Source organism: Bos indicus x Bos taurus, chromosome 13 (genome assembly GCF_003369695.1).
Source record: "Bos indicus x Bos taurus breed Angus x Brahman F1 hybrid chromosome 13, Bos_hybrid_MaternalHap_v2.0, whole genome shotgun sequence".
NCBI lineage: Eukaryota > Metazoa > Chordata > Mammalia > Artiodactyla > Bovidae > Bos > Bos indicus x Bos taurus.
The window spans coordinates 65,583,675-65,609,084 of record NC_040088.1 but is presented as its reverse complement, the minus strand read 5'-3'; the positions used below and the strand labels follow the sequence as shown (position 1 = coordinate 65,609,084).

The window sequence follows — 25,410 nt, the reverse complement described above, 5'->3', positions numbered from 1 at the left end:
GCTAAGGTTTTATAATGTACCTAATAAATTAGTACACAACTCAATGTATATAATATATAAATAATATATATATTTGGGTACATTCTTAAGAATTATTTACTAATATAGTAACAAGATTGAAAAATATGAAAACTGTTTCTTTTAGAGTACTGAGAGCTACATCAAATAGCCATGTTTTCTTATTTGGTCATTGTAAGCCTCCCAAAGGTTTTTAACTGATTTTTCTTATAAATGCCATCATAGTTAGACATATGGAAATCTCACTACTATTAACACATGGTTATCTATCCATCCATTTTTTCCCAACACATATATTTACAGAATTGGCATTACCCCTTATACGTAATTTTGTGTACTACTTGTTAAAAGATATTATGAATATTTGTGTGTTCATAACAAATTTTATTTTAAATAATAAAATTTTATTCCAGTCCCAATAACACTGAAATGGCTACGTGAATTCATTTGTAAGACAAAGAAGTAATTTACTCAATTGTTCTCCACTTTTGGATAGTTAGGATGACTCCAAATTTTTACGATTACAAATAACATTGCAATGAATATTTTTGTATATAAATAAATTCTTGTCCAAATTTCTGTTGATTTCTTTAGGTCAGACAAATTCAAAGAAGAATTTCTGGATGAAAGGATAACAACTCTGTTGTGGTTTTTAATAAATGTTGCCAAGTTATTTTTCAGAAAGACTGAAACTTTTGTTTGTTTGGTTTTTTTTTCGGCTGAGCTGCGTTGGGAATCCTAGTTTCCCAATCAGGAATCAAACCCATGCCGCCTTACACGGGGAATGCAGAGTCCTAACCACTGAATTGCCAGGGAAGTCCAAAACAGTTTTATATTGCAGTGTGTAAAAGGTACTACTGTGTTACCTTACCCTTGCAGAAATGGGATATCACAAGTTTTTATATGTTTCCTTGTATAATGTGTAAGTTTTCAACATTATAAGGGAATTCCCTGGCAGTCCAAGGGATGAGACTCCATGCTTCCACTGCAGGGGGCAGGGGTTCAGTTCCTAATTGGGAAATAAGATCCTGTATGCTGCATGGCATGGCCAAAAGACAAAAATAAAAAAAGAAGTGACAGGACACACATTTGGCTACCTTAAAGAAGTATATAAAAGATGTGGAAATAGATATGTTTTCCCCCATATCTTCAAAGAATACAGTGTTATGCCCTGTACAGTCAAAGGAGAGAACCAGACATAAAGGAAAATGGTCAGATGTTCTGAGGATAACTCTCAACACTCCCTTTGCCAAGGGACAGTCCTGGTGCCTCTCCTATCGAGAACCTCTCCATTTCATTAATTCCTTTATAAAGGCAGTGAGAACAAAAAACAAGTACCACCTACCTCTCCCTCTCCTAATGTTAGAGAACTCCTCACTTTCTCCAGCCCGTTTCTCGCGGTGCGGGGCTCCACTGTTACTCCCGCCGTCCTCTCCCCCACGCTTTACTTCACCTTTGCCTTCAACCACTGCGCCCTGCATGTCCTCAGGGCTGCCGTTCCCAGGAAGTCCTTGAACAGCTTCAGGAAAACCAGAACTTTCCAACGGTTGACTGGGATTACCACCCAAGTAATAGGAAAGTGGTCCATTGTTTGATATAAAGCCGTCTAAAGACTACAAATGGAAAACAGTTATACATCACCAAGTTCTTATGACAACTGAAGAATTACTGGCTTTATAAAGTGGGTTTTTTTTTTAATATTATCATAGAAAATATTATTTTTCTAAAAAATGTCAACTCATTTTCTGCCTCCCATCTGCAGGGAAGAAATGGGATGGAGATGATTCATCTATGAGCAAAGAACTGAGATACTTGGCAATGAACTGTTCTCATGAGTCATTCATCCAAGAAACATTTAAATACCTAGAGTTAATGTGTTCAAAAAACACTGTGACAACATTGTAAATCAATTATACCTCAATAAAGTTAAAAATAATGAATTAATGAAGTTAAAAATTAAATAAATTGAAAATAATTTTAGAAGGAACTGTGTTAGAATATGGGTGAGGAAGACTGGGGGGTGGGATATATAAACAACAAGCATAAATACAACTGTCAAAACCACCTTAGCTGTTACCAGGAAAAGTTGTCAAAAAGGAAAAATAAAATTCAGGTACTTTAATGGTTTTTCCAAAGTTCGCTTTCAATACCAAATCTTAATTAACTGACATTTTAAAAAGTATTTCCACTCAAAATTTTAGTCTAATACGTCAACATGAAGAACAGATTTATTTAAGTTATTCAATCTTCTTGACTGTTAATGTCTCAGACATAGCATAAGGACTAGCATAAGGAATTCACCTTCTGACTCCCATCTCACCTCTCTCGGAATATTTATAAATGTAAATACATTATAAATTATAATATTTAAATATTTTGAATAGTCAGAAATTTTATATATTTTTAAACTCACAAAAAAACAAAATATAAATGTTTAAACATTTTACAGGTATGTTTTCAAAGTGGTGAAAAGCATACACATCTGTTATTAGCAGAAGTTATGCATGGAATTTGAATATATCACTTTGAAAACTTACCAATTAAAAAAATGTTATTTTTACCTCTTCTTGCCCAAATTGCTCCATGGAATCACAGTAAACTTCACTGTCTGAATCACTTGTCAAATGCTGAATTCCTGAAATATCTTCAACATGATCACTGTTTACATCTAAATATAAACAAATGTCCAGGTAGAATAGTTATTCTCTAATTGAAGAAAAATGCATTTCATTTTCAAAACTTACTGGCTCTATATTATTTTCATATTGGGATAGAAATATGAAAGTTGATTTATTTTAACTTACCAAAAATTTAAATTCAATCTAATTTTATGTAAAAAGATTACAAAGTATTTTATCATGGAATTTTACAAAGACACTGTCCAGATCAAGCTCATAAAAACCTAATAACACGTAAGAAAAAAACTGACTACCTGCTAGGGCCCTAAATCTGGGATGCAACCATGCATATTTGGTTGTTCTATTAAGAAATGGTATTTCTTGGTTTCTTGAGTGAACTGCAGCAATGTCAATAATTCACTGTATACATGCCGCTGCCGCTGCTGCTGCTAAGTCGCTTCAGTTGTGTCCAACTCTGTGCGACCCCATGGACTGCAGCCCACCAGGCTCCCCCGTCCCTGGGATTCTCAAGGCAAGAATACCGGAGTGGGTTGCCATTTCCTTCTCCAATGCATGAAAGTGAAAAGTGAAAGTGAAGTCGCTCAGTCGTGTCCGACTTAGCGACCCCATGGCCGGCAGCCTACCAGGCTCCTCCGTCCATGGGGTTTTCCAGGCAAGAGTACTGGAGTGGGTTGCCATTGCCTTCTCCGACTGTATACATACTATATGCTCATCCCTAGAGCCCTAACTTATGAAAAGACTGTAACTTACCTTGCCGACTTGAGAACAAAAGTGTCATAAAATTAGAGTATGAGTTAAAAGAAACATCAGTAATAAAAGCAAAAATTTCCAAGATTTTAGTTTAAAATGCCATATAAAAACACAATAAAAAATGTCTCAAGAAAAATGTAAGCCCCAGCCCTAATTCAGTCTTTCAAAGAGATAACCCTTATAACAGTAATAAACCCTAAGATGTTATTCATAAGAGGTTTTTTAAAATTCTCAGCTACTCCTAAATATCTTAAAATTACTAAGAGTATTTTATTCATAAGCAAGAAGCCAGAGAAACAAATTTTGATGGGGACAGTACCTTGGTGAACGAAGACAACAGTTTTTCCAGTTTGCTCCAAGTTTTCATCTACAGATTTTACTTCCTCAGTGCATCGGCCATTCAGGGAAGGACTGGTATGAATGCTATTCTGTACGCCCTGCACAAAGCTGTCTTTATCATAGCCATTAGTGACAATGATTTCCAAATTCTTATGGTCTGCAGATTTCTTCATCATTTTCTTATCTGTCATGTAAAAAGGGAGAGATTCGTAAAAGTTAACTGTAGGAAAACTTCTATATACTATGTTCTAATATTGGGTAGTCATTCCCCTAGCCTAAGATAATCCTTTGGAAGGGCTTCCTACTTGGATCAGGGAGATAGGGTGCTCTTTGAAAATGGGTTAATTATATGCTGAGAGCTCACCCAAACTGTTGGTTTCAAAACTGCTTCAGTTGCATGTGAATCTTCTCAAATCCCTTTCAAGAGTTACTCTCAAGGTTCTTTCACTCTCTCAGGCACAGGCAAATTGCTTTGAAACACGGTCAAACTAAGAGGTCTACATAGCCAATAAAAAGAGCCTTCAAAGAAGGTATTATTTGTCAGACTTTATTGGAAAGTGAAGGCAAAACTAAGCTGTATGGTTTGTTTTAGTGTCTTTCTGCCCCCCCTTTCTAAAACAATATCCTGAAGAATCACTGGTACTCTTCCTCACAAGGCCCCCCCAGTGCAATACCCCAGGATTCCAACATTCCCTGTTCATCAGAATCTCTGCCTGTATCCTATTCTCTGGAACCCATGCTATTCTTGACAAGATATTGAGGGTTTAACTTGTCTTCTCTCCTTGGTAACAATATGCATATTTATAAATGGAATACATTTCTAATGCAGCATTTCAGGCACTACATTTACAAGAGTGACCTATCCTTAGCTTTCAATTAACATCAGCCCACCTATGCTTAAGGCTGGCTGTCCCTGAACTTGTTGTGAACTTTCTGTGAAGCCTCTTGGTCCACAACAAACCTGGTTAGAGGTCAAGAGTCCAGACCCTCCACGTGCCCTGATCACAGACAATGCCAAGTTAGTCCACACCTCTCCACAGCCTTTCATCTTAGTTAATGCAAAGTGATCAGCCCATCGCCCAAAGATTACCGCTATCACGTGGTTCTGGTCTTTTCGGGTCTTCTTGGGCTGCTTCTTCCTCAGATTCAGCTCCACTATCACTGCTTTCAGCTTTACCATTAACAGTTTTGGCATTTGGAGTAGAAGCTAGAACATTACCAAGATCTAAAATACAAAATGACCGTTTCAACTTTATGCTGTAACACATAATCATGTTGTAATTTACAAATAATACCTTGTGTAATTCACAAATAATAAAATAATCTTGAAGTAAAAAGTTAGAATGTTAATATATAATTAACAGTATTTTCAACTATATATGTGTACATTACATATACACTGTACATATATATATGTACAATATATATACATTATATTAATTCCTCCAGTTATCTGTTCACAACAAAATGATAACACTATCTTAAATTCTTTCTAAACAAGGCAGAGGATAAATTATTTTAACACTGATCAAAATGTAAAGATAAGAGATGAATGATCTTTATAAACAGTAAACAAAAAGACAGTTATTACATACATTAGAACGCTGAAAACAAACACCTTTGGCCCTAAAAGCACTCATGAATATTATGGTTGGACTGCATTAAAAAGTTTTTTTATCCTTTTATTACCTTTAGGGCTTCAGGTGTACAAATTACATTACTATGTGTTTACACAGTAAATGGAAAGTTAATCTTTTTTTTTTAAGCATGAGTTTAAAAAAAGAAAAAGGATTAGTTAATGTGATCAATCACCTAAAAGGGACAAATTGTCCTATTACCCAAAGTCATACCTTGAGAGTAAATACATAAAAGGTTCTCAAACATTATCATGGATAGGAATCACCTGAGATCTAGTTAAAATGCAGGTTCTGAATTGGTAAATCTGGGGTAATCTAAGATTCTAGATTTCCATAAAGCTCCTATGTGATGCCAATGCTGATGGTTACTGGACCACATTCTCAGACACTGGGGATTATATTTCCATAACTCTGAGATATTGAAGACATCCTAAGTGGCTCTTGGCCAAAAACAGTGGTCTTCCTCCACAAACATCTGGGCTTTATTTTCAATTATACAGGTCCCTTCTGGATGCTTCCATGCATCTCAAATAACCTATCAAATCTCCACTCATCTTTAACGGTCAGGCTTATAGCCTTATTTAAATCTCTCTAATCAGTAGCAGTAACAAGTAAAACTTCAACTCTATAGTCAACACTGAGCTCTATTCCCTCTCAGAGAATCATGATGATAACACATCTTTTGAATCTCCCTTACTCTGCCCCTGACAACCAGAAAAAATAAATAAATAAAAACTGACAATAAGTAAAATACAGAAACACCCACCACTCACAGGCACCTTCAACAAAGAAAGCAACAGAGAACCGCCTAATCCCTCTCATCAAATGGATGTTTGTTAGAGAAACACCAGACAGCAACAAAAGCAGCCCCATATCACCTGTGATGAGAGCTGCAGAAAGCATGAACAATTATTAATAAGAGCTACTCAACATCCAAAAATCAACATAGTACACGGTGCTGCTGCCGCTGCCAAGTCGCTTCAGTCGTGTCCGACTCTGTGCGACTCCATAGACGGCAGCCCACCAGGCTCCCCCGTCCCTGGGATTCTCCAGGCAAGAACACTGGAGTGGGTTGCCATTTCCTTCTCCAATGCATGCAAGTGAAAAGTGAAAGTGAAGTTACTCAGTCGTGTCTGACTCCTAGCGACCCCATGGACTGCAGCCTGCCAGGCTCCTCCGTCCATGGGATTTGCCAGGCAAGAGTATTGGACTGGGGTGCCATTGCCTGCTCCCGTAGTAGCCGACTAAAGGACAAAACCCACGTGATTATCACAATGGATGCAGAAAAGGCACTTGACAAAACCCAACACTCAACAATATAATACTGAAGACATTGAGACTATAAGAGAAATTTCTCAATCTGATCAAGGGCATTTATGAAAACTTACAACTAGAATCATACTCTATGTTGAAAGACTGAATGCTTTGTTCCTACAACAAGGAACAAGACAAAGATGTACTATAAGTTCTACCTGGGGCTATCAGGCAAGAAAAACAAACAAAAGGCATCCAGATTGGAAAGGAAGAAGTAAAATGGCCTCTGTTTGCAAATGACATACTCTCAAACACAGAAAATGCTAAGTAATCTACCAAAAAATCTATTAGAAATAATAAATGGTTCAGTAAGGTTGTAAGATACAAGATCAATACACAAAAATCAATGTATTTCTACAAACTACCACTAAATAATCCAAAAATGAAATTAAAAGTCAATTTACAATAGCTGCAAAAAGAATAAAAAAACTAGCCACACATTTGACCAAAGATAGTGTAAGAACTATACACTGCAAATGATAGTACATTGTTGAAAGAAATTAAAGAAGATCTAAAGAAATGGATTGGAAGGTAATATTGTTGAGCTGACCATACTCCCCTAAATGATCTATAATTCATTATAATCCCTAACAAAATCCCTAACAAAAACAGCTAGGCAGTTTTCTAAAAATTGACAAGCTAATTCTGAAATGCATAGGGAAATGCAAGGAATCAAGAACCGGCAAAATTATTTTGAAAAAAGAACAAAGTTGGAAAGCTCTTTCCTGATTTCAAAACTTAATATGTATGTTCTGAAAAAGCCCATGTGACATAGATAATCTGTTCTACTTGACCTACTTTTAATAAGAACAAAAAGAACTACTTAATAAGATTCTTTAAAAAAAAAAACATAAAAAATTCAAAGATTACAAACTGTCTTGCAATTTGGCAATATCTTACAAAAGTGGACACCCATCAAACACTCATAATTTGTGACTTAGCAATTATATTTCTAATATAATTTATTACTTATATAGTTCCACCTATGTAAAACGACATTTGTACATGGTTACTTTCACCAGCAAGCTTTGAAGATCAGAAGAGAAAACAATCTAAATTCCTTTAGAGTGGCACAGGTTAAATAAATTATGGTGTAGGTCCACATCCCTCACAATCCTTGGATCTAGATATGATTTGAAATCCAGAGTTTTCTAACTTTGCAATGGTCATATACTGTATATAATGTATATTATACAATACCTTCAAGAGAGTCTAAGGCAGCTCTCACAAAAAAATTTTAAAAAATAATATTTTTACAGCAAAACATGAAAGTGAAGTCACTCAGTCGTGTCCGACTCTTTGCAACCCCATGGACTGTAGCCTACCAGGCTCCACCATCCATGGGATTTTCCAGGCAAGAATACTGGAGTGGGTTGCCATTTCCTTCTCCAAGAGATATTCCCAACCCAGGGATTGAACTCGGGTCTCCCACATGGTAGGCATTGTAGACAGACGCTTTACCGTCTGAGCCAAAAACATAGTAATAGGCAAAATCAGAATAAAAACTTAAAATAGCCTCATGTCATTTCAGATCAAGGTTTGCTCCTCCTATACATATTAGGACAAGTTTTTCTGCCAAATGGGTTAACAAAAAAGCTTTATCAAGCCTTTCGAAATTTTTAATTATAGCTAAGGGATTATGGATCTGAGACGTCATTATCTGAAACTTCATTATTTCTTTCAACATTTGCCTCTGGCTGTAGGCTGGACACAGCCAAAGCAGGTCCAGAGTTATTCCCCTCTGCATCCTACCAACACACTTCAGAGAAAGAAAACATTGATAGTCTTTTCTGACTTGAGTAAGTATGAAATACAAAGAAGGTAACTTGTTAATGCTTGACCCCTCGAGTAGACAAATTAGATACAGAGGGTGTGGTACTGAGTCATACACAGTAAAAATTACCATCAGTTATGATGGTAGACACAATCTGCAGGCCTCATGACAGGACAGAAAGATGATCATTTCCATCAATTAGTAAAAGATGGAATGGGATGCCAGGGAAAAAGAAAGTAAGGATGGCCAAGCTGATTTTTATTTAAAACATATATGACTGTCATTTAAAATGACTCTTACTGGCTCATTTCACTCTGCTTTCTAAAACAATTTGAAGAGCAAATGTTGACAGTTAATACCAGCAAATCTGCAGAATATTCAGCTCCTTCTAGTACATAAAAGATAAGCCTTTCAATTCTTTACTGAGAACATGAAAACAGAATTCTAAAAAAAAAAATGACAAGTGAGGTGAATTCACTGACGTCTTGTTTTAAATGCTCTAAAACTCTAGCTACACTAAAGTTAAACCATACTATAAACATAATCACTTAAAATTAGCTAGCAAGTCATTTCAGCCATAGCACTGCTAATACAATTCATAAAGCAAACAGAAAATATAAAAAATGAATCATAAAATCAAAACCATGAATTCTGTTACAATTCTGTATACAAATGAACCATCTGTCATATTTTAATAACTCAGGGTTAAAAATTAGGGTTTATAATATTTTGGAACTTGGTACAATGCATTTGCTTAGAAAAAAAACTCTTGAGTGAAAAGCTCGTTAAGTTATATAAATTTGTGCAGAATTCTTCTGACATGTAAATTTTGAACAAAAGTTTCACATGGAAAAAAAAAAAAGTTTCACATGGATTTCATTTATTCCTACCTTCTAAGCATTTAGAGATTTTCTCCAGTCGGACTGGCATGTGAAAGTGAAAAAAAAATTAGACATATAAATATTAATACACACATAATATATCAATCGCTGAATGAAAAACTAGGTCAAAGAGCCCAACCTGAGGTTAAATCAGAACTTCTGCCACTTTTTTTGTCTTCTACAATTTCATAAAATGGACCAATGACATGTAGCAGTTCTTCAACTTTTTCAGTCATCGGCATAGTTTCGAGAATCTGTAATGAAACGAAACAAATCTTGTGAAAACCAACTACTAATGTGATCCACGCTAGGACCAAATAATATATTTATAATTTACTTACTGATAAACTTTGAGAAGAAATTTACAGACTCCTCAAAGTATCTATGTTAATTACATATATTAATGTATATACTACCCTAAAAAAATTTCAGGCTACGATTTAAAAGCGTTCTCATTTTGAAAACTACTTTACATAAACTTCGTGTAAAATTTTACATGATAACCTATATATTGTGCATTAAACACTAAAGGCACTAATGTAAAATAAAATAAGAAACTGTGGGACTAAAGTGAAATTCTTGTGTCCAGTATTTAAAAAGGTACTTAAGGAAGGCAGGAAATGGTAACCACTTTCAGACACCTTTATAACTATGGGCCAATTTAGAATCATCAGAGTTAAAAGGCAAGGTAAATTAAATGAAAAAGCATTCAAATAAATAGTCATAAGCTGGTGACTGACAAATTATTTCTATATGTGGAATTTTTTAAATTTATTTTTAATTGGAGGATAATTTCTTTACAATATTCTGTTGGTTTCTGCCATACATCAACATGAATCAGCCATAGATATACATATGTCCCCTTTCTCTTAAATCTCCCTCCCACCTCCTACCTATATATGGAATATTTTACAGGTATTAAAAAGTCTAAGATTAGTTCTGTGTGTGCTGATTGGGAAAATACCTATAATTTTTTTTTACAGGCAGAAAGCTAGTTGCTGCACAGTATGTTTAATATGGTACCACTATCGGTTTCCTTTCCACTTTTAAATAACAGGATATAAATGTGTACATATATATATATATCTTTTCTGTATCAATCTACAAAACATAATTAAAATTACCACTCAAGAATTAAAATGGAGGGAATGAGGAAAGATCATAACAAAATTTTAAGGAAAAAAAGAAAAGAATGGTATCAAGCCAAAGCTGTAGATTATCTTTCTCTCTGCTTTTGAAAGGCTCCTTTGTTGTTCTACTGATACAGTTAACAACCAAAAGAACTAAGCTCTGACCTCTGTTACGGATAAACAAAGTCCACCAAATAAAACTGAAAATGTAACAAAATCCACAACTCTGAGCAGTGTAGAAGAGATTAGACCAAAGCAAATCAGTCTGAACCTACCAAATAAAGACTACTACTAAGAGATTAATACTGTCGAAGCACCGGCAAAAACTATTCCTTTTTACAGATTTTCTTTATGTTCCAAGGTTATTTTACATTCTCAGACAAATCTAGATTTCACAACTTCTGATCTATCACAACATACAAATATTCCTTTATAAAAAGGCATTAAGATCATCTTTAAAATGACAATTAAAATGATTTCATCAAATTGCTTCTGGAAGAGCTAATTAATAAAGAATGCCCTCCTTACTAGTTACCAGACAAACTAAAAGCATCCTTATCTTATTCTCCTTCTGAAGAATTTTTGCATTCACATAAAAAAATCTTGTTAGTAAGAAATCTACTGATAGGAACATCTCAATTAATGAGTCAACACTTGTATGAGAACACTGTTGGGCAGTTTTATTACCTATTTCTCATTAAAAGTTTCAAAGCAGAAAAAATGTTTTAAAGACAGTCCAGGTAAGTCCCAGACTCCTGAGAAAGGGAAATCAATATTTTAAAAGGTTCCTATTCATATACTTTCTGCAAAAGTCAACTATAAAGAAAGACAGGAAAGATGAAAAAAGAAAACAAAATACCATGTCACGATGTGATGTACCTTCAAGAAAAAACTGCACCTTAAGATGAACTTTGATACAGATAAAGCCTTGATAAACTCAATAATCTCAGAGAAGGCAATGGCACCCCACACCAGTACTCTTGCCTGGAAAACCCCATGGATGGAGGAGCCTGGTGGGCTGCAGTCCATGGGGTTGCTAGGAGTCAGACAGGACTGAGTGACTTCACTTTCACTTTTCACTTTCAAGCATTGGAGAAGGAAATGGCAACCCACTCCAGTGTTCTTGCCTGGAAAATCCCAGGGACGGGAGAGCCTGTTGGGCTGCCGTCTATGGGGTCGAAGAGAGTCGGACACGACTGAAGTGACTTAGCAGCAGCAAAGTCAATAATCTAGATTCTATATTCTAATGTAATACAATCTCCTTGTTTCTTAAAACAAAGCAGTTAATTAGACTGATATAAAAATTAAGGCGGCCCTGAAAAGTTTTATTTTCTATTATGAATTATTTTCCCTACCTTTTTCATTTCTTCAACATAAGCAATCATGGCTTCCTCTTTGGTCATATCACCCAAAGAACTCCACGCATCCCTAGAAATGAAGATACCCAAATAACAACAGAAAGACACCTGATTTCAATTGCTTAGAATACAATTTACAGTTACTGCTATAGGGTCATTAATTTAAAATAGGCTTTACTTAAAGCTATTAATACAAACATTAACATGTTTCCAAAGGATCTCTTTAAATGCACCAAACTTGAAGAAAAATATCACTGAGCAAAATGGAAAACTGAGTAGTATCTAAAACTTTATTAATAAGTATAAAATATATATAAATATATATATCACAGATTACAGAAACCACATTATACAGACTACAGGCCACAGACACTATACACTGTTGATGATTATTTGCTAAAAACTCTTTAAAGTCTTTATCATTATAAAGAACACTGACAAAAATGAACATTTTTAGAAAATTTTACAAGCATTGTCACAGTCCGGTTTCAAATGAACAGAAGTTTTGGTTAATTTAAATAAGAGTCTAACTTAGACACTTGAAAAATGGAAACGTTTTCTTCTAAAAAAAAATGCAAATGTGAGAGACAAGAAAAATTTAGTCTTAGATGATTAGAAGAGCCTTTGAAATTTTTGCCTAAAATGAAAACCTCTCTTTTTAGAAGTATTTTCCAGAAGCAGTTTAACTCCACCAAAGGTCAATTCTGAGGAAAATCATTAATAAATAAATTTTCCTCAAACGGTTTAAAAACCATATTGCTGTTACCTTTAAGCTAGTATCTTAGGACTTTTCAAAAAGATCTTAGAGGAAAGTACAGAACTAAGAAATCCTCAAAGGAGTTTAAGGACTTTCAGTACAGGGTGAACTTAGCCATCAAAACATATGGCTCTTAAGACTTACTCTGCCAGTTAGCATACTCTATTGCTGACTTACATGATGTATGGTCATGATATTCTGTTTAAGAACGTCAAATGTTGGTCTGTTGGAAACATGGCAGAGGTATTTTGTGATTCTGTTAAATATATTAAAAATCAAATTTCTATTCAAGTACCGTGGGACAGGAGTGATAGCTGAGATAAAAAGTAAGCCAGAACCTGAGTCATGCTCCTAGTTACTTATTATCTTAAAGGCTCGAAGCAAACCATGTCACCTGACAAGCCAAAGTCAGCCTTTTTCTTGGCAGGTAAAAGAAGCAGGAGAGTTTGTTTTTTTTAAATGCAGTTTGTGAGACAGTCTTGGCATAATAAAAAGAAAAAAAAATTCCATAAAGAAAAAGACTAACTGAAAATGCTTTTTATCTTTGCTACACCTACCTCTTGTGGTTTTATTGTTTTTCTCTCTTCCCCAAGACCTTCCTATTTGTGTGAAATTGTGTTGGAGCACATGGAAGATAAAAATGGATCCAACACTTGGAAAACTTTATGCACAGAATAATACATAACCATATAAATAACAGTCATATGACAATTATGTTATTAAACTTAAAAATTCTTTCATAGCTTTCTTCATAAAATTACCATTTGTATCTTCCAACAGGATCCCAGAAGCCAGGCTTTGACAGTTTACAAGGTCCTTCAGTTGCCTGCTTATAGAAGCTATAGAACTTGAGCATCATTTCATTTGTTGGCTGGAATGAACCTGTTGAAAACATACATTAAGTAAGATCACTTGGAGAATACAATTGATCATTTAATGCAATAAATTAGCTAAGCTATACTAATAGTGATTTTTTAATACTTCATTAATAGTCCAAACTATTCCTATTTTACAGCAACAAAAGTTATGGCTCAGTTTCTTTATTCCTTTGATTTAAAAATAAAATTCCCTGGCTACCCAGTAGTTAGAATGCAATTCAGGGGACACAGGTTTGATCCCTGGTTGGGGAACTAAGATCCCACATAACACATAGCGTGGGCCAAATCAAAAAACTCTGAGATTTTACACTTTCATAACATTGTCCAACAATTCAATAAATAAAAGAATAAAGGAACAAATATGCTATAAGTGTAACCAAAATAATTGGTAAATGTCACTTAAAAAAACAAAATATAGAAAAACTGTATCATGCAACTATAATTAAGGTATTTTTATCCAAAAATTGTGACAAATCACACTGACTAGAATAAATGAAAAAGTGAAATATATACTCTGCTAACTCAAATTGCAACAGCAAGAAATTCAACTTCTTTTGATTTCCGATTTCTCGATGGATTACAAAGTTGGGCTACAGCCAACCAGCATGTACTGTGGTAGAAAAAGAATTAATCCAATATGAAATACGTTTCTCATTTCCTACCTCCATAGTTTTTAGACACATCAGTTTTTTAAGGATCAGACTTCATACATGTTTCTAGCATATCAGGAAACATTTTTATATTTAAAAATTTCAAATTGTTTGAATTAATGCTGTAAGTTGCAATACTATTTAACAACAGAGAAAAACTAGAATATAAATGTTTTATAACAACAAGCTAAATAATTTTGATACACATATATGACAGGATTATTTATAACTACTGCCCTTAAAAATGTTGCTGTCTTTTGTGTACTAATATGGAATTACGTTCATGCCATAAGTGGAAAGGTTATAGACAATTTTATTGTCTTATTCCATCTTCAAAAAATAAATACTTATGCAAATGTATTAGTTGTACATGTGTGTGTAAGATCCAGCTTGTATTCATGCATGTGTGATCTAGATATATACATATCAAATTATTCTTACTGAATATCTCTGGGACTTAGAAATGGGGAATGAGGCAACTTTCACTTGCACTATTTTTATATTACAAAGTACATGTTATTTTGTAATAAAATTTAAAATACAGAAAATAAAGACAAGTAGAAATCATTTAAAAATTTACTGTAGAAAAATATTAAAAATAGCATGAAAAATGCTTCATGATCTACTATGAAATGAGAACAAAACAGCAGTTTAAAACAGCATAACCAGCACAATCCATTTCTGCAAAATAAATACCTACATACTTAAAAAGCAGAGTAGAAGGAAACACATCAAAATGTTAAAAGAGGATATAGCTAGATCATAGGCATATAGATTACTTCTAGTTTCTTTTTGCTCATTTTTATTTTTTCAAAATTTACATTTAGGGTATATTACTTTTACTCCAAAATTTATAATAAAATTAAAACTGTAAAAATATTTTTAAAACTTCATAGATTGCATAATAAGCTGATAACATGTAGTTATCGAAAGCTAACAGTTTATACACATTGTAATTGAATTGTAATTGAAAATTACAAAACAGACAAGCTGAGAGCTGATGGTTCAGATTTGGCCAGGAATACATAATTAATTCCAAAATTACAATAATAACTAAGTACACACTACATGCTCATTTAAGAATATCCATTAGATAGAGTGCTTCAGTGATACAGTTTTTACACAGCAGAGGGGGAAAAATGGAGAAACTATAGTTTAAAATGGTTACCTATTTCACTAACACAAACCCAAATATAAAACACCAAAAGCTTCATCTCATAATATCTTTAGTAAGTCAATCAACTGAGATTTAAAAGTTTATTGGTTAAGGTGACTAACATATACATTAGGTTACAACAAAAACGAATAACATATACTGAATGTATCCTGTGTATAAGACACTGGATAAAATATAATCTCTGTCCTCAAGGTGCTCATGCATAATATATTTGATATATATGTGTTTAAAATACTATATAAGAAAACTAATTTCTAAAGGCCAAGAGTATACCAAACAAGATGCTACAGGATTCTTCATAACTTTATACCATAATAAAGATTAAGCAACAAGAAACAAAAAACTGTAAGTTTATTTGCAAAATAATCCAGGACAGATGACATAACTTAAAAGTTTTACTATAGAAATAATTAGTGATTCATTATAACAACAGTTCTGTTTCAATTATTATCTATTTCATTTCAGGGAATAACAGTACAGTACTGAACATTGCCTAACTCTGTTGCCATTTGGCAGAGGTTCTTGACTTTGCAATATCTTCTTAAACGTTATAAAATACAAACTGTATACTTACATGGATTTCCTAATAAGCAATACATGATCCTAGTAAAGATAGCAAACTATCACCAAGTCTATCCTATCAAATCTCAAGAAGTATAAAAACACGTGCTTTAGAAATAAAGATGACGGTACCATTTAAACAAAACTCTTAGCATTATGTCTTCCTATAAACTCTCTCAATCAGACGTTTTAAAAATCAATACCTAAGTTCCTGTTATTTCTTTACATTTTGTTCATTCACTCTTCTCTTTCAATCCCTCGTGTGTCCTCCGTTATGATGTTTGAAGATTACGAAAGCAAACTTATTTTATGTATAGTTGTTTTCAAAACCTTTTTATCTGCACTTAATGAATGTTTGTTAACAGTATTGAACTTAGCCCAATGATTTACTGAATTTAGCCCAATGGATTACTTAGCCTTAGCCCAATGATCATGAAAATAGTGACCATGACATTAAATACTGTAGTAATGCATTAGCGTTGTATTCAGTTAGTTTTACACTCTGGCACAATGAAAGCACTTAAAAGCATCATTTTAAAAATATAAGTTTACGTGAAAGATAATTCATATAATGCAGAAAGATAAGTGAAAAGTCAAAGTCCCCCTCTTCAAGCCTTTCCACAGGGGAAAAAAAAAAAATCTGAATAATGGCCTTAAACTTCCCAACATTTGTCAAAGACATACAATTACAAATTCAAAAAGCTCTGCAAAATCCTGAACAGCATAAACAGGAAGAAAACCATACCAAGACAGGTCATAATCAAACCACATAGAGAAAAATCTTGACAAAAGTCAGAAAAATGACAGGCCAAATATCAAAGAACAACTCCAATGACTTTTCAGCTAAGTGGCCAGACTCCAAATGAGTGCAAAAGAGAGAACACTAGGACAACGAAAACAGTTTTTTTTTTTTTAAGCAGTAAATATTTACCCACTTTTTAAATAAGAGAAATCGTTTTACATGCGAATACAGTGGTTCTTTTCCTTTCTTTTCCTTCATATGAAAAGTTTTCAGAAAGTAGACTTTATGAGTATGCGACCCAGGGCATCTCTATCCTAGATTTTATTTTACCATACCCAAACCGCAGTCATTAAGTGACGAGATTTTCCAACAATACAAACTACTTAAGATCTGGATACTGTATCTGTTTAAGGCTTGAAAGATCAGCAGGCAGTTAATTCACTTCTGATACCTCCCTTCAACTGCATGCAGAAATCAAGGAAGAAAATAAGTAGGTTAAATAAGCAAGACCAGAAGCAGAAAGAAGGTTCAAGGAGGTGAGATTCAGAAAACTGGGGCCTCGGGCCTCTGCAGGAGGCTTCTTCAGCGGGGCCCAAGTGGACGTACCATTTTTCGGCAAGCTCTGTATCACCTTCACAGCCGCCTCAAACCGGGTTTCGTGAACGGATCTCGTGTCCGCCATCTCCAGCCGCCAGCGCCGGCCGCGGTCCCAAGGTCTGTCGCCTGGAATCAGGCAGCAGCAGCAGCACCAGCTTTCCCAGGAGCCTGCATGAAACTGAAACATGGAGCGCAGCCGCGGATCAACATTCCCGAAGGGAGGAGGACTCCAAAGCGCAGCTGGTCAGCTCCCCGTGGCCCTGCCCTCTCCAGGCCACACCGTCCGAGATGGCCCGGCTCCTTCCTCCTCCCCGGGGCGTGACCTACGCTGGGGAGGCCGGGCCCCCCGGACGGAAAAATAACTCACCGAGAGGAAGAGCATATCTAGCAGAAGGCGGAGGGGCCCAGGGCACCGGTGGTCGCGGTGCAGCCGTCCCACCCACAGGACCCTGGCGGAGCAGCCACACCCCCCATCTCGGCGAGGTCCGTCTGTCCGTCCGCGACCTCCTAGCAGCCCCGCCCCAGAGCTTTGGGGGTGGGGGCCCCACTCTCTGCTGCCGCCGCGCAGTAAACTCCACCCACCAGCCCGGCGGCTGCGGCGGTGACGCGCGCTGTTTGCCCCTCCCCGGAGGAGTTGGGCCGGAGAAGGCAGAAAAGGAGAGCGGGGAAACTGGATCGCTGGAGGGCCCTGGGATCGCTGTTTGAACAGGCCTGAGCGAAGTGTCCTTGCCAGTGCGACCGCCACGGGGTGCAGCGCGCGGGTTGGGGGATTGGAGGGGGGTGCGCTGCGGGACAAAAAAAAAAAAAATGACTGTGGTCCCCAGCGTCTTAGGTTAAGGTTTGGAGAAAGGCGATGGGGTTTAAGCAAAGTGCTTTAGATCCAGAGAGGCTTGGTGTGAACCTTAAGTTCTGCCATTTAAAGTTCTGTGACCGACCTAGGGGCAAGTCACTTCGCCTCTCCCGATGGCAATCTTCCTAACACCGGTAGAGGAAAGGATTTAGGGATGTTGGGTGGAGGTGCTTAGTAGTGCTTGGCTCGCAGGCCTTCGACAGCTTTAGCCGCCCCGATACAAGGACATCTGAGCAACAACCAAAGGAGAGGGGGAGGTCGCCCGCTACTTAGACGGGGCGGGGGGAGGAAGAACACCTTCCCCGGCATCACCCCCCACCCCCGACTTCGAGCCCCAAGGAGCCGGGCACGGTGCCGCTCCAGCCCGCGCTAACGGGAGACAAGGCGTGGGTCAGGGGCGAACGAGGACAGGCGCGGCAGCCCTAGAAAGGGGTAGACCCCGGGCCTTCGCCTTCCTAGCGCATCGAACCGTATCGTCAGGCACCTAGGAAGCGGTCCCAGGCCCACAGTGGAGGCGCTGCTTTGGGTTCTGGGGAATGGAGCCCGGCGGCCCGGAAACCCCAAAGTCGCCAAGGTCCCTCTGTCAGTTCGGGATGGGTTAGGAGGGTGACTATTCCAAATCTACTCTTCCCCTGGAGCCGCAGTGCCAGCCTTTACCTTGATTCTGCGGGGGCAAGGCCTGTCCGTTAAGGTCCCCGACGCCCGCCCCTCGCCGTCCCCCCGCCCACCCCCGCGGGCTTGTGGGAAATGTAGTCCCCTCTCCCGGCGCTTCCGGACACCTCCCTCCCCCCGGCGGGAGTTCTCCCACCGGTTCCGGTTCGGTTTCTCGGTCCTGTAGACCCTGAAGCCGTTGGGCCGGAAATCCCGCCTTCCTATGTTCCTTCCAGAAACACTACATCCGCTTCCATCCGAAGGGAATCGACCCTCTGTGGTGTCTTTCGGAGGAATCCCGGTGGGACTGGACTTGATTCGAAGAACTGGGGTCTCATTACTTGCTCCTGATATTTACTAATTGAAGGCGGGAGGAGAAGGAGATGGCAGAGGGTGAGATGGCTGGATGGCATCACCGACTAGATGGACATGAGTCTGAGCAAGCTCGGGGAGTTTGGTGATGGACAGGGAGGCCTGGCGTTCTGCAGTCCATGGGGTCGCAAAGAGTCGAACACGACTGAGCGACTGAACTGAACTAATGTTTAGTAAACGTTGAGGTCGTTGCTGTTATGTTACCGTCTAGGTAATAAAGACTGCGGCTCACTGAGAGTCTGATAATACTTGCCAAGCGTATAACATATTCCAGAAACTCTGTAGAGTGTTAACCAATGAGGAAATTGAAACATATTAAAGGATTTGTCCAAGAACAAGTAGCCAGTGAGTACAGGAGACTGTAGGGAAGGCTTCCCAGGTGGCTCGGTGGTAAATAATCGGCTTGCCAGTGCAGGAGACATGGATTCGATCCCTGGGTGGGGAACATCCCCTAGAGAAAGGAATAACAACTAACTCCAGTATTCCTGCCTGGGAAATCCCATGGACAGAGGAGCCTAGCGGGCACAGTCCATGGGGTTGCAGAAGAGTCGGACACCACTTAATGACAACAGGAGCGAAGCCAGGAGTCAGTCAATCCCAAAAACTCTTGCTTTACATCTTAAACTTTTTCTAGAACACTAAAGTGTAATAGGCTAACAATTTTTCTAACTTATTCAAACAAGGAAAATTTTCTGTGTTTAATATCTACTGCTTCCTCTACTCTTTGCTTGCTCTTTTATTTTATAGCCTTTACACTTTCAATCAGTTGTGCATACTTGGGAAAGGACGTGGGTATTTATTTCACATCTAAGACTTCATTTTGGCAACTGTTCATTAAGGTTTCTATAATAAGCTGTAAGGTTTATGTAATAAGTTGGTCATTAGGTAATGATGAGTAAGAATTTTTCTGCCAGTCACTTCTCTTGTATATCCATTTTCTGGTACTATGGATTTTCAATCATGGAGAATAGCGTAGAGAAAAGAAATTGAGGTTATTCAGTTAAAGGTGTTTAAAAAGTAGCTCATTTATGTAGCTGTTCTGGTTTAGATTTGGTACTTCCTACCGAAATGTAATGATGAGTGTGATAAATTAAATCAGTTCCTAAAGCACCTTCTAGTTATATATCTACCCATGTGTGCTTAGTCAATTCAGTCATGTTGAACTCTGCACCCCTACGGACTGTAGCCAGCCAGGCTCCTCTGTCCGTGGGATACTCCAGGCAAGAATACTGAAGTGGGTTGCCATGCCGTCCTCCAGGGGATCTTACCAACCCAGGGATCAAACCAGTGGCACATCTCCTGCATTGCAGGCGGATTCTTTACCACTGAGCCAACGTGGAACCCCTATATAATCCTGTAATTCTACCTAAAATGTATTTCATGGAACACTAATGCCTTTTAGTACTTTCAGTATAGTGACTAATATGAAGCATTCTTTTTTTTGAGATATACTGATGTACAACAATCTATTAGTTCCAGGTGTACAGCATAATGATTTTATATTTGTATATGTTATAAAATGATTACTGCAGTAAATAAAGCATTCTAGATCATGTCTTTCTACTGGTATTTAATTAATATTTAATTAAGACTGGGCCCACTTCTTATACATGACCATAAGTAAGGTAAAATAGTACATTTAAGGGTTTTAAGAAACATAAAGGAGTAAATATTAAAATAAGTTAAAAGGATTCTTCTAGATGCTCCTTCCTTTACAATTGTAGGGAAGCCCCTGGTGGCTCAGATGGTAAAGAATCGGCTAGCCTGCAATGCAAGAGACCCAGGTTCAATTCCTGGGTCAGAAAGACCCCCCCCTGAAGAAGAGAATGGCAACCCACTCCAGTGTTCTTCCCTGGAGAATTCCATGGACAGAGGAACATGCAGGCTACAGTCCATGGGGTCGCCAAGAGGTGGCTAACACTTAACTTGCAAATATTTTTAAAGTCCTTACTGTCATGTAATGTAATTGACACTGAAGTTACAGAGCATTTTTAAGGTACTCAGTCTAATGTGGTAAACAGATATGTCAATTATACTCAGTAAAACTGAAAGAAAAAAAACCTAAAACAGTACAATGTATATGATCAGCAGCAAGTTTGTTCATATAATGGGACCATAGATATGAGTGAAGGTGAGTCACAGCACTGGAAAGCGATGATTGGAAAGGTGAAAGCGATGATTGAGGCCAACTTGAAGGTCACATCTGCCATGCAAAGGAGTTTGGACTTTGTTTTGAACCCACAAAGACCATTTTTGTATCAGTTGCAGTTTGATTCCACAGTTTCCCTGGTGGCTCAGACAGTAAAGAATCCACCTGCAATGTGGGAAGTGAAGAGGAACTAAAAAGCCTCTTGATGAAAGTGAAAGAGGAGAGTGAAAAAGTTAGCTTAAAGCTCAACATTCAGAGAACGAAGATAATGGCATCTGGTCCCATCACTTAATGGGAAATAGATGGGGAAACAATGGAAACAGTGTCAGACTTTATTTTGGGGGGGGGAGGGGCTCCAAAATCACTGCAGATGGTGACTACAGCCATGAAAGTAAAAGACGCTTACTCCTTGGAAGGAAAGTTATGACCAACCTAGAGAGCATATTCAAAAGCAGAGACATTACTTTGCCAACAAAAGACCATCTAGTCAAGGCTATGGTTTTTCCAGTAGTCATGTATGGATGTGAGAGTTGGACTGTGAAGAAAGCTGAGCACTGAAGAATTGATACTTTTGAACTGTGGTGTTGGAGAAGACTCTTGAGAGTCCCTTGGACTGCAAGAAGATCCAACCAGTCCATTCTGAAGGAGATCAGCCCTGGGATTTCTTTGGAAGGAATGGTGCTAAAGCTGAAACTCCAGTACTTTGGCCACCTCATGCAAAGAGTTGACTCATTGGAAAAGACCCTGATGCTGGGAGGGATTGGGGGCAGGAGGAGAAGGGGACGACAGAGGATGTGATGGCTGGATGGCATCACCGACTCGATGGACGTGAGTTTGAGTGAACTCCGGAGTAGGTGATGGACAGGGAGGCCTGGAGTGCTGGGATTCATGGGGTCGCAAAGAGTCGGACACGAGTGAGCAACTCAACTGAACTGAACTGGGTTCAATCCCGGGGTTGGGAATACCCGCTGGAGGAGGAAATGTCTACCTACTCCAGTATTCTCACCTGGAGAATTCCACGGACAGAGGAGCCTGACAGGCTACAGTCCATGGGGTTCCAAAGAGTCAGACATGACTGAGCGACTTTCACAGTTTGATTACAAAAGCAAAACTACTATGAATTGGGGAGGGAGGAGGGAGGAGGGTTCAGGATGGGGAACACATGTATACCTGTGGCGGATTCATTTCGATATTTGGCAAAACCAATACAATATTGTAAAGTTTAAAAATAAAATAAAATTTTAAAAAAATCTACTATGATTGATACAGTGTAAGAGATTAATTGTGGGGATTAGAGTTTCCATGACTGTGGGAGGCCTCTGGAACACTTCGCCTATTACTGGACCTGATGCTAAAATGGTTCTAGATCAGCATATCTTGTAGTCAGGAACTGATGTGAAAGAAGAACAAACTGAAACCCCCTAAGCACAAACTGGAACCCATCAGGACAAACTGAATCCAACATCACCTCTCACTGCTTCTAAACTCAGTGACGTGCACAACCTTCAGAACAAAATGGTACCAGTCTCCATGGAGATGAACTCACCCCTGACCTAAGACTCAGAGCGGTTGTGTGTCAGGCTGCTACTCCAGCCTGGTGTCCTTCAGAACTGCTTCACTTTTACCTACCAAACATCACATAAATTCATCTGGGAGACACAGTTCTAGCCTCTCTAAGAGTAATGGCCCAAGACAAATTCACCACAATTATTATTCTTGGAGTGGCCAGATTCTACTCCAGAAATACATAGAAAGATAAACATTAAAAACTTTAACATAAATCAAAAGAGAAAATGAAAAGACAAAAATCCGATCTTGGCTATTATTCGGAAGTACTGTTATGGACTGAATGTGTCCCCCAACTTCATACGTTGAAGCCCTAACCCCTAGCGTGACTGAATCTGGAGAAAGGACCTATGATAAAGGTTAAATGAGGTCATGGGGCAGAGCCCTAATCCAATAGGTTGGTGCCATTGTAAGAAGAGGAGGAGACAGCAGCCCTCTATCTCTCCCATAAGCTAGCATCTTGATCTTGAGCTTCTCCAAGAACTGTAAGAAATAAATTTCTGTTGTTTAAGCCACCCAGTCTGTGGTATTTGTTCATTATGGCAGACTAAGTGAACAAAGACACCAGGAATACTTCTGAAAGACAGCCAAAGAGGAAGAAGAAATGAGGCATAAATGTAAGAGACAAAATTATTTTTGGATAATAGAATTGTCGATCTAAAAAAATGATATTGAATAAGCTAAAATGCTATTAAAATTGAGTTCAGGAAGATGAACAATTTGGGATAAATATACAAAATCTATAGCTTTCTAATGTTGGAATGCAAAAATTAAGCCCACATAGATTAGAGACTTAAATATAAAAAGCAAAACTACAGATTCTTAGAGGATAAGGCAGTCTTAGCTAATACAACAAGAAAGAAAAGTATAAATAAGATACAATGATCAGGAAAGAAAAAGTAAATATTTCATTATTTTCAGATGAGATATTTGTCCACATAGAAAATTTAGGGCAATTATTACAGTGAAGAAAGTGTCCAGCAAGCTTGTTGAACATAAAGTCAATCAATAATGATCCCTTGAGCCAACAATAATCAATTAGAAAGTGTAATAGAAAAATACTGACAATAGCAATAAAATTCAAAATACTCTGAACAAAGAAAAATATGTAATACCTTTATGGAGAAAAATTATAAAATTTATCAATGGGCATGAAAGACCTGAATAAATTGACGCATGATGGTTCTACCCAAAGCTACAAAGATGAAAACTATTCTCAAATTAATGCATAAATAACAATGTAAAGTCAGTTATAATCCTCATAGGACTCTGTGGAACTTTATAACCTGACTCTTAAAAGCCCTACAAGAAGATCTAGAACAGGCAAGATGATTCCAGAAAGAATACGATGGAAGGTTATATTAATCAGAGTGGGCTATCTGCTACAATCAACTCCTGCAGTATCTCAGAGGCCTAACACAGTGAAGTTTATCTCGCACTCAGGTAGGGTGGACTCTGCTCCATTTAATCATCCAGGAAGGTAGGATTATCAGCCTCCATCATCCCAAAGACCTCTGAGTCCCCCACTGGATCTGCTGCCTCTAGCCAGAAGACACTAAGAAAGAAGACACAGTCTCAGGGGAGACCTTTAAGCGCCAGCTCTAGAAATGGTGAATATCACCTTACAGCTCTGAAAGTGGCAAATATGGGTCCCACTCCATACAATACTAAACATTTTTAGTCTACTTAAATTTCTCCCTAAAAGAAAACTGGGCTTACTGAACAAATAGCCATCTCTACCACAAAATATTGGCACTGGCGAATAGCATGCTTAAGAATAATTAGTAATTAATGACTGTGATATTGACTGAGGAAAGCTAGATTAATAGGACAGAATAGAGAAGCCAGAGATAGACAGGAATTAAAAACTAGTGGAGAAAGAATGAACTATTAAGTAGCAATGGAACAATCCCACATGGAAAACAAAAATATTAAAATCCTTACTTCAGAAATGGGCTTCCCTGGTGGCTCAGACAGTAAAGCATCTGTCTGCAATGCTGGAGACCAGGGTTCGATCCCTGGGTCGGGAAGATCCCCTGGAGAAGGCAATGGCAACCCACTCCAGTACTCTTGCCTGGAAAATCCCATGGGCAGAGGAGCCTGGTAGGCTGCAGTCCATGGGGTCGCAAAGAGTCAGACACGACTGAGTGACTTTACTTTACTTCAGAAACACACATAATAAATTCCACACAGATTAAGGATCTAATGTGTAAAATGTATCTTTAAAGTCCTTAGAAGAGAAATAAAACAGCTGCTGTGTCTCACAACCCCAGAGGGTACCATTCATGTTGTAATTAACTGATATTGGCTGATGCCCCATAAAGTCATGCAGCACAGTGGTCTTGCTTATGATTAAGTGTTAAGGAAAAGTTTACATAACGAGCCCTCAAAATAGAATTGTAAAAAGAAAATATGGGGACTTCCCTGGTGGCTCAATGGTTAAGACTCCATGCTCCCAATACAAAGGGTGCACGTTCGATCACTGGTAAGGGCACTAGAATCCCACATGCTGGGTGGAACAGTCAAAAATAAATACTTTTTTTTTAAAAAGAAAACACGGATACTTATCTTAGGCTCTCATTAACTAACTACCATAGACTGAGTGACTTAAACAGCAGAC

At 37.8% G+C, this 25,410-nt stretch overlaps 1 protein-coding gene across 5 annotated transcripts in view; it reads right to left on the bottom strand.

Annotated features, from left to right (window-relative positions):
* ACBD5 (acyl-CoA binding domain containing 5) overlaps positions 1–18,782 on the bottom strand; it is a 31,531-nt gene extending 12,749 nt beyond the window's left edge. Inside the window, exons 1-10 of one of the 5 annotated variants that reach the window (XM_027560102.1) lie at positions 18,710–18,782; positions 17,212–17,380; positions 13,359–13,479; positions 11,838–11,910; positions 9,492–9,606; positions 9,362–9,394; positions 4,837–4,971; positions 3,727–3,930; positions 2,580–2,686; positions 1,364–1,631 (exon numbers count right to left, since the gene is read on the bottom strand). In XM_027560102.1, the coding sequence (XP_027415903.1) occupies positions 1,364–1,631; positions 2,580–2,686; positions 3,727–3,930; positions 4,837–4,971; positions 9,362–9,394; positions 9,492–9,606; positions 11,838–11,910; positions 13,359–13,479; positions 17,212–17,287 (1,132 nt within the window). In that variant the 5' untranslated portion in view covers positions 17,288–17,380; positions 18,710–18,782. Of the gene's footprint in view, positions 1–1,363; positions 1,632–2,579; positions 2,687–3,726; positions 3,931–4,836; positions 4,972–9,361; positions 9,395–9,491; positions 9,607–11,837; positions 11,911–13,358; positions 13,480–17,211; positions 17,390–17,569; positions 17,988–18,709 lie in introns of those variants that run through there. The other 4 variants (XM_027560099.1, XM_027560098.1, XM_027560101.1 and 1 more) reach the window with 4 other exon arrangements.
* Between the last annotated feature and the right edge of the window lie 6,628 nt (positions 18,783–25,410).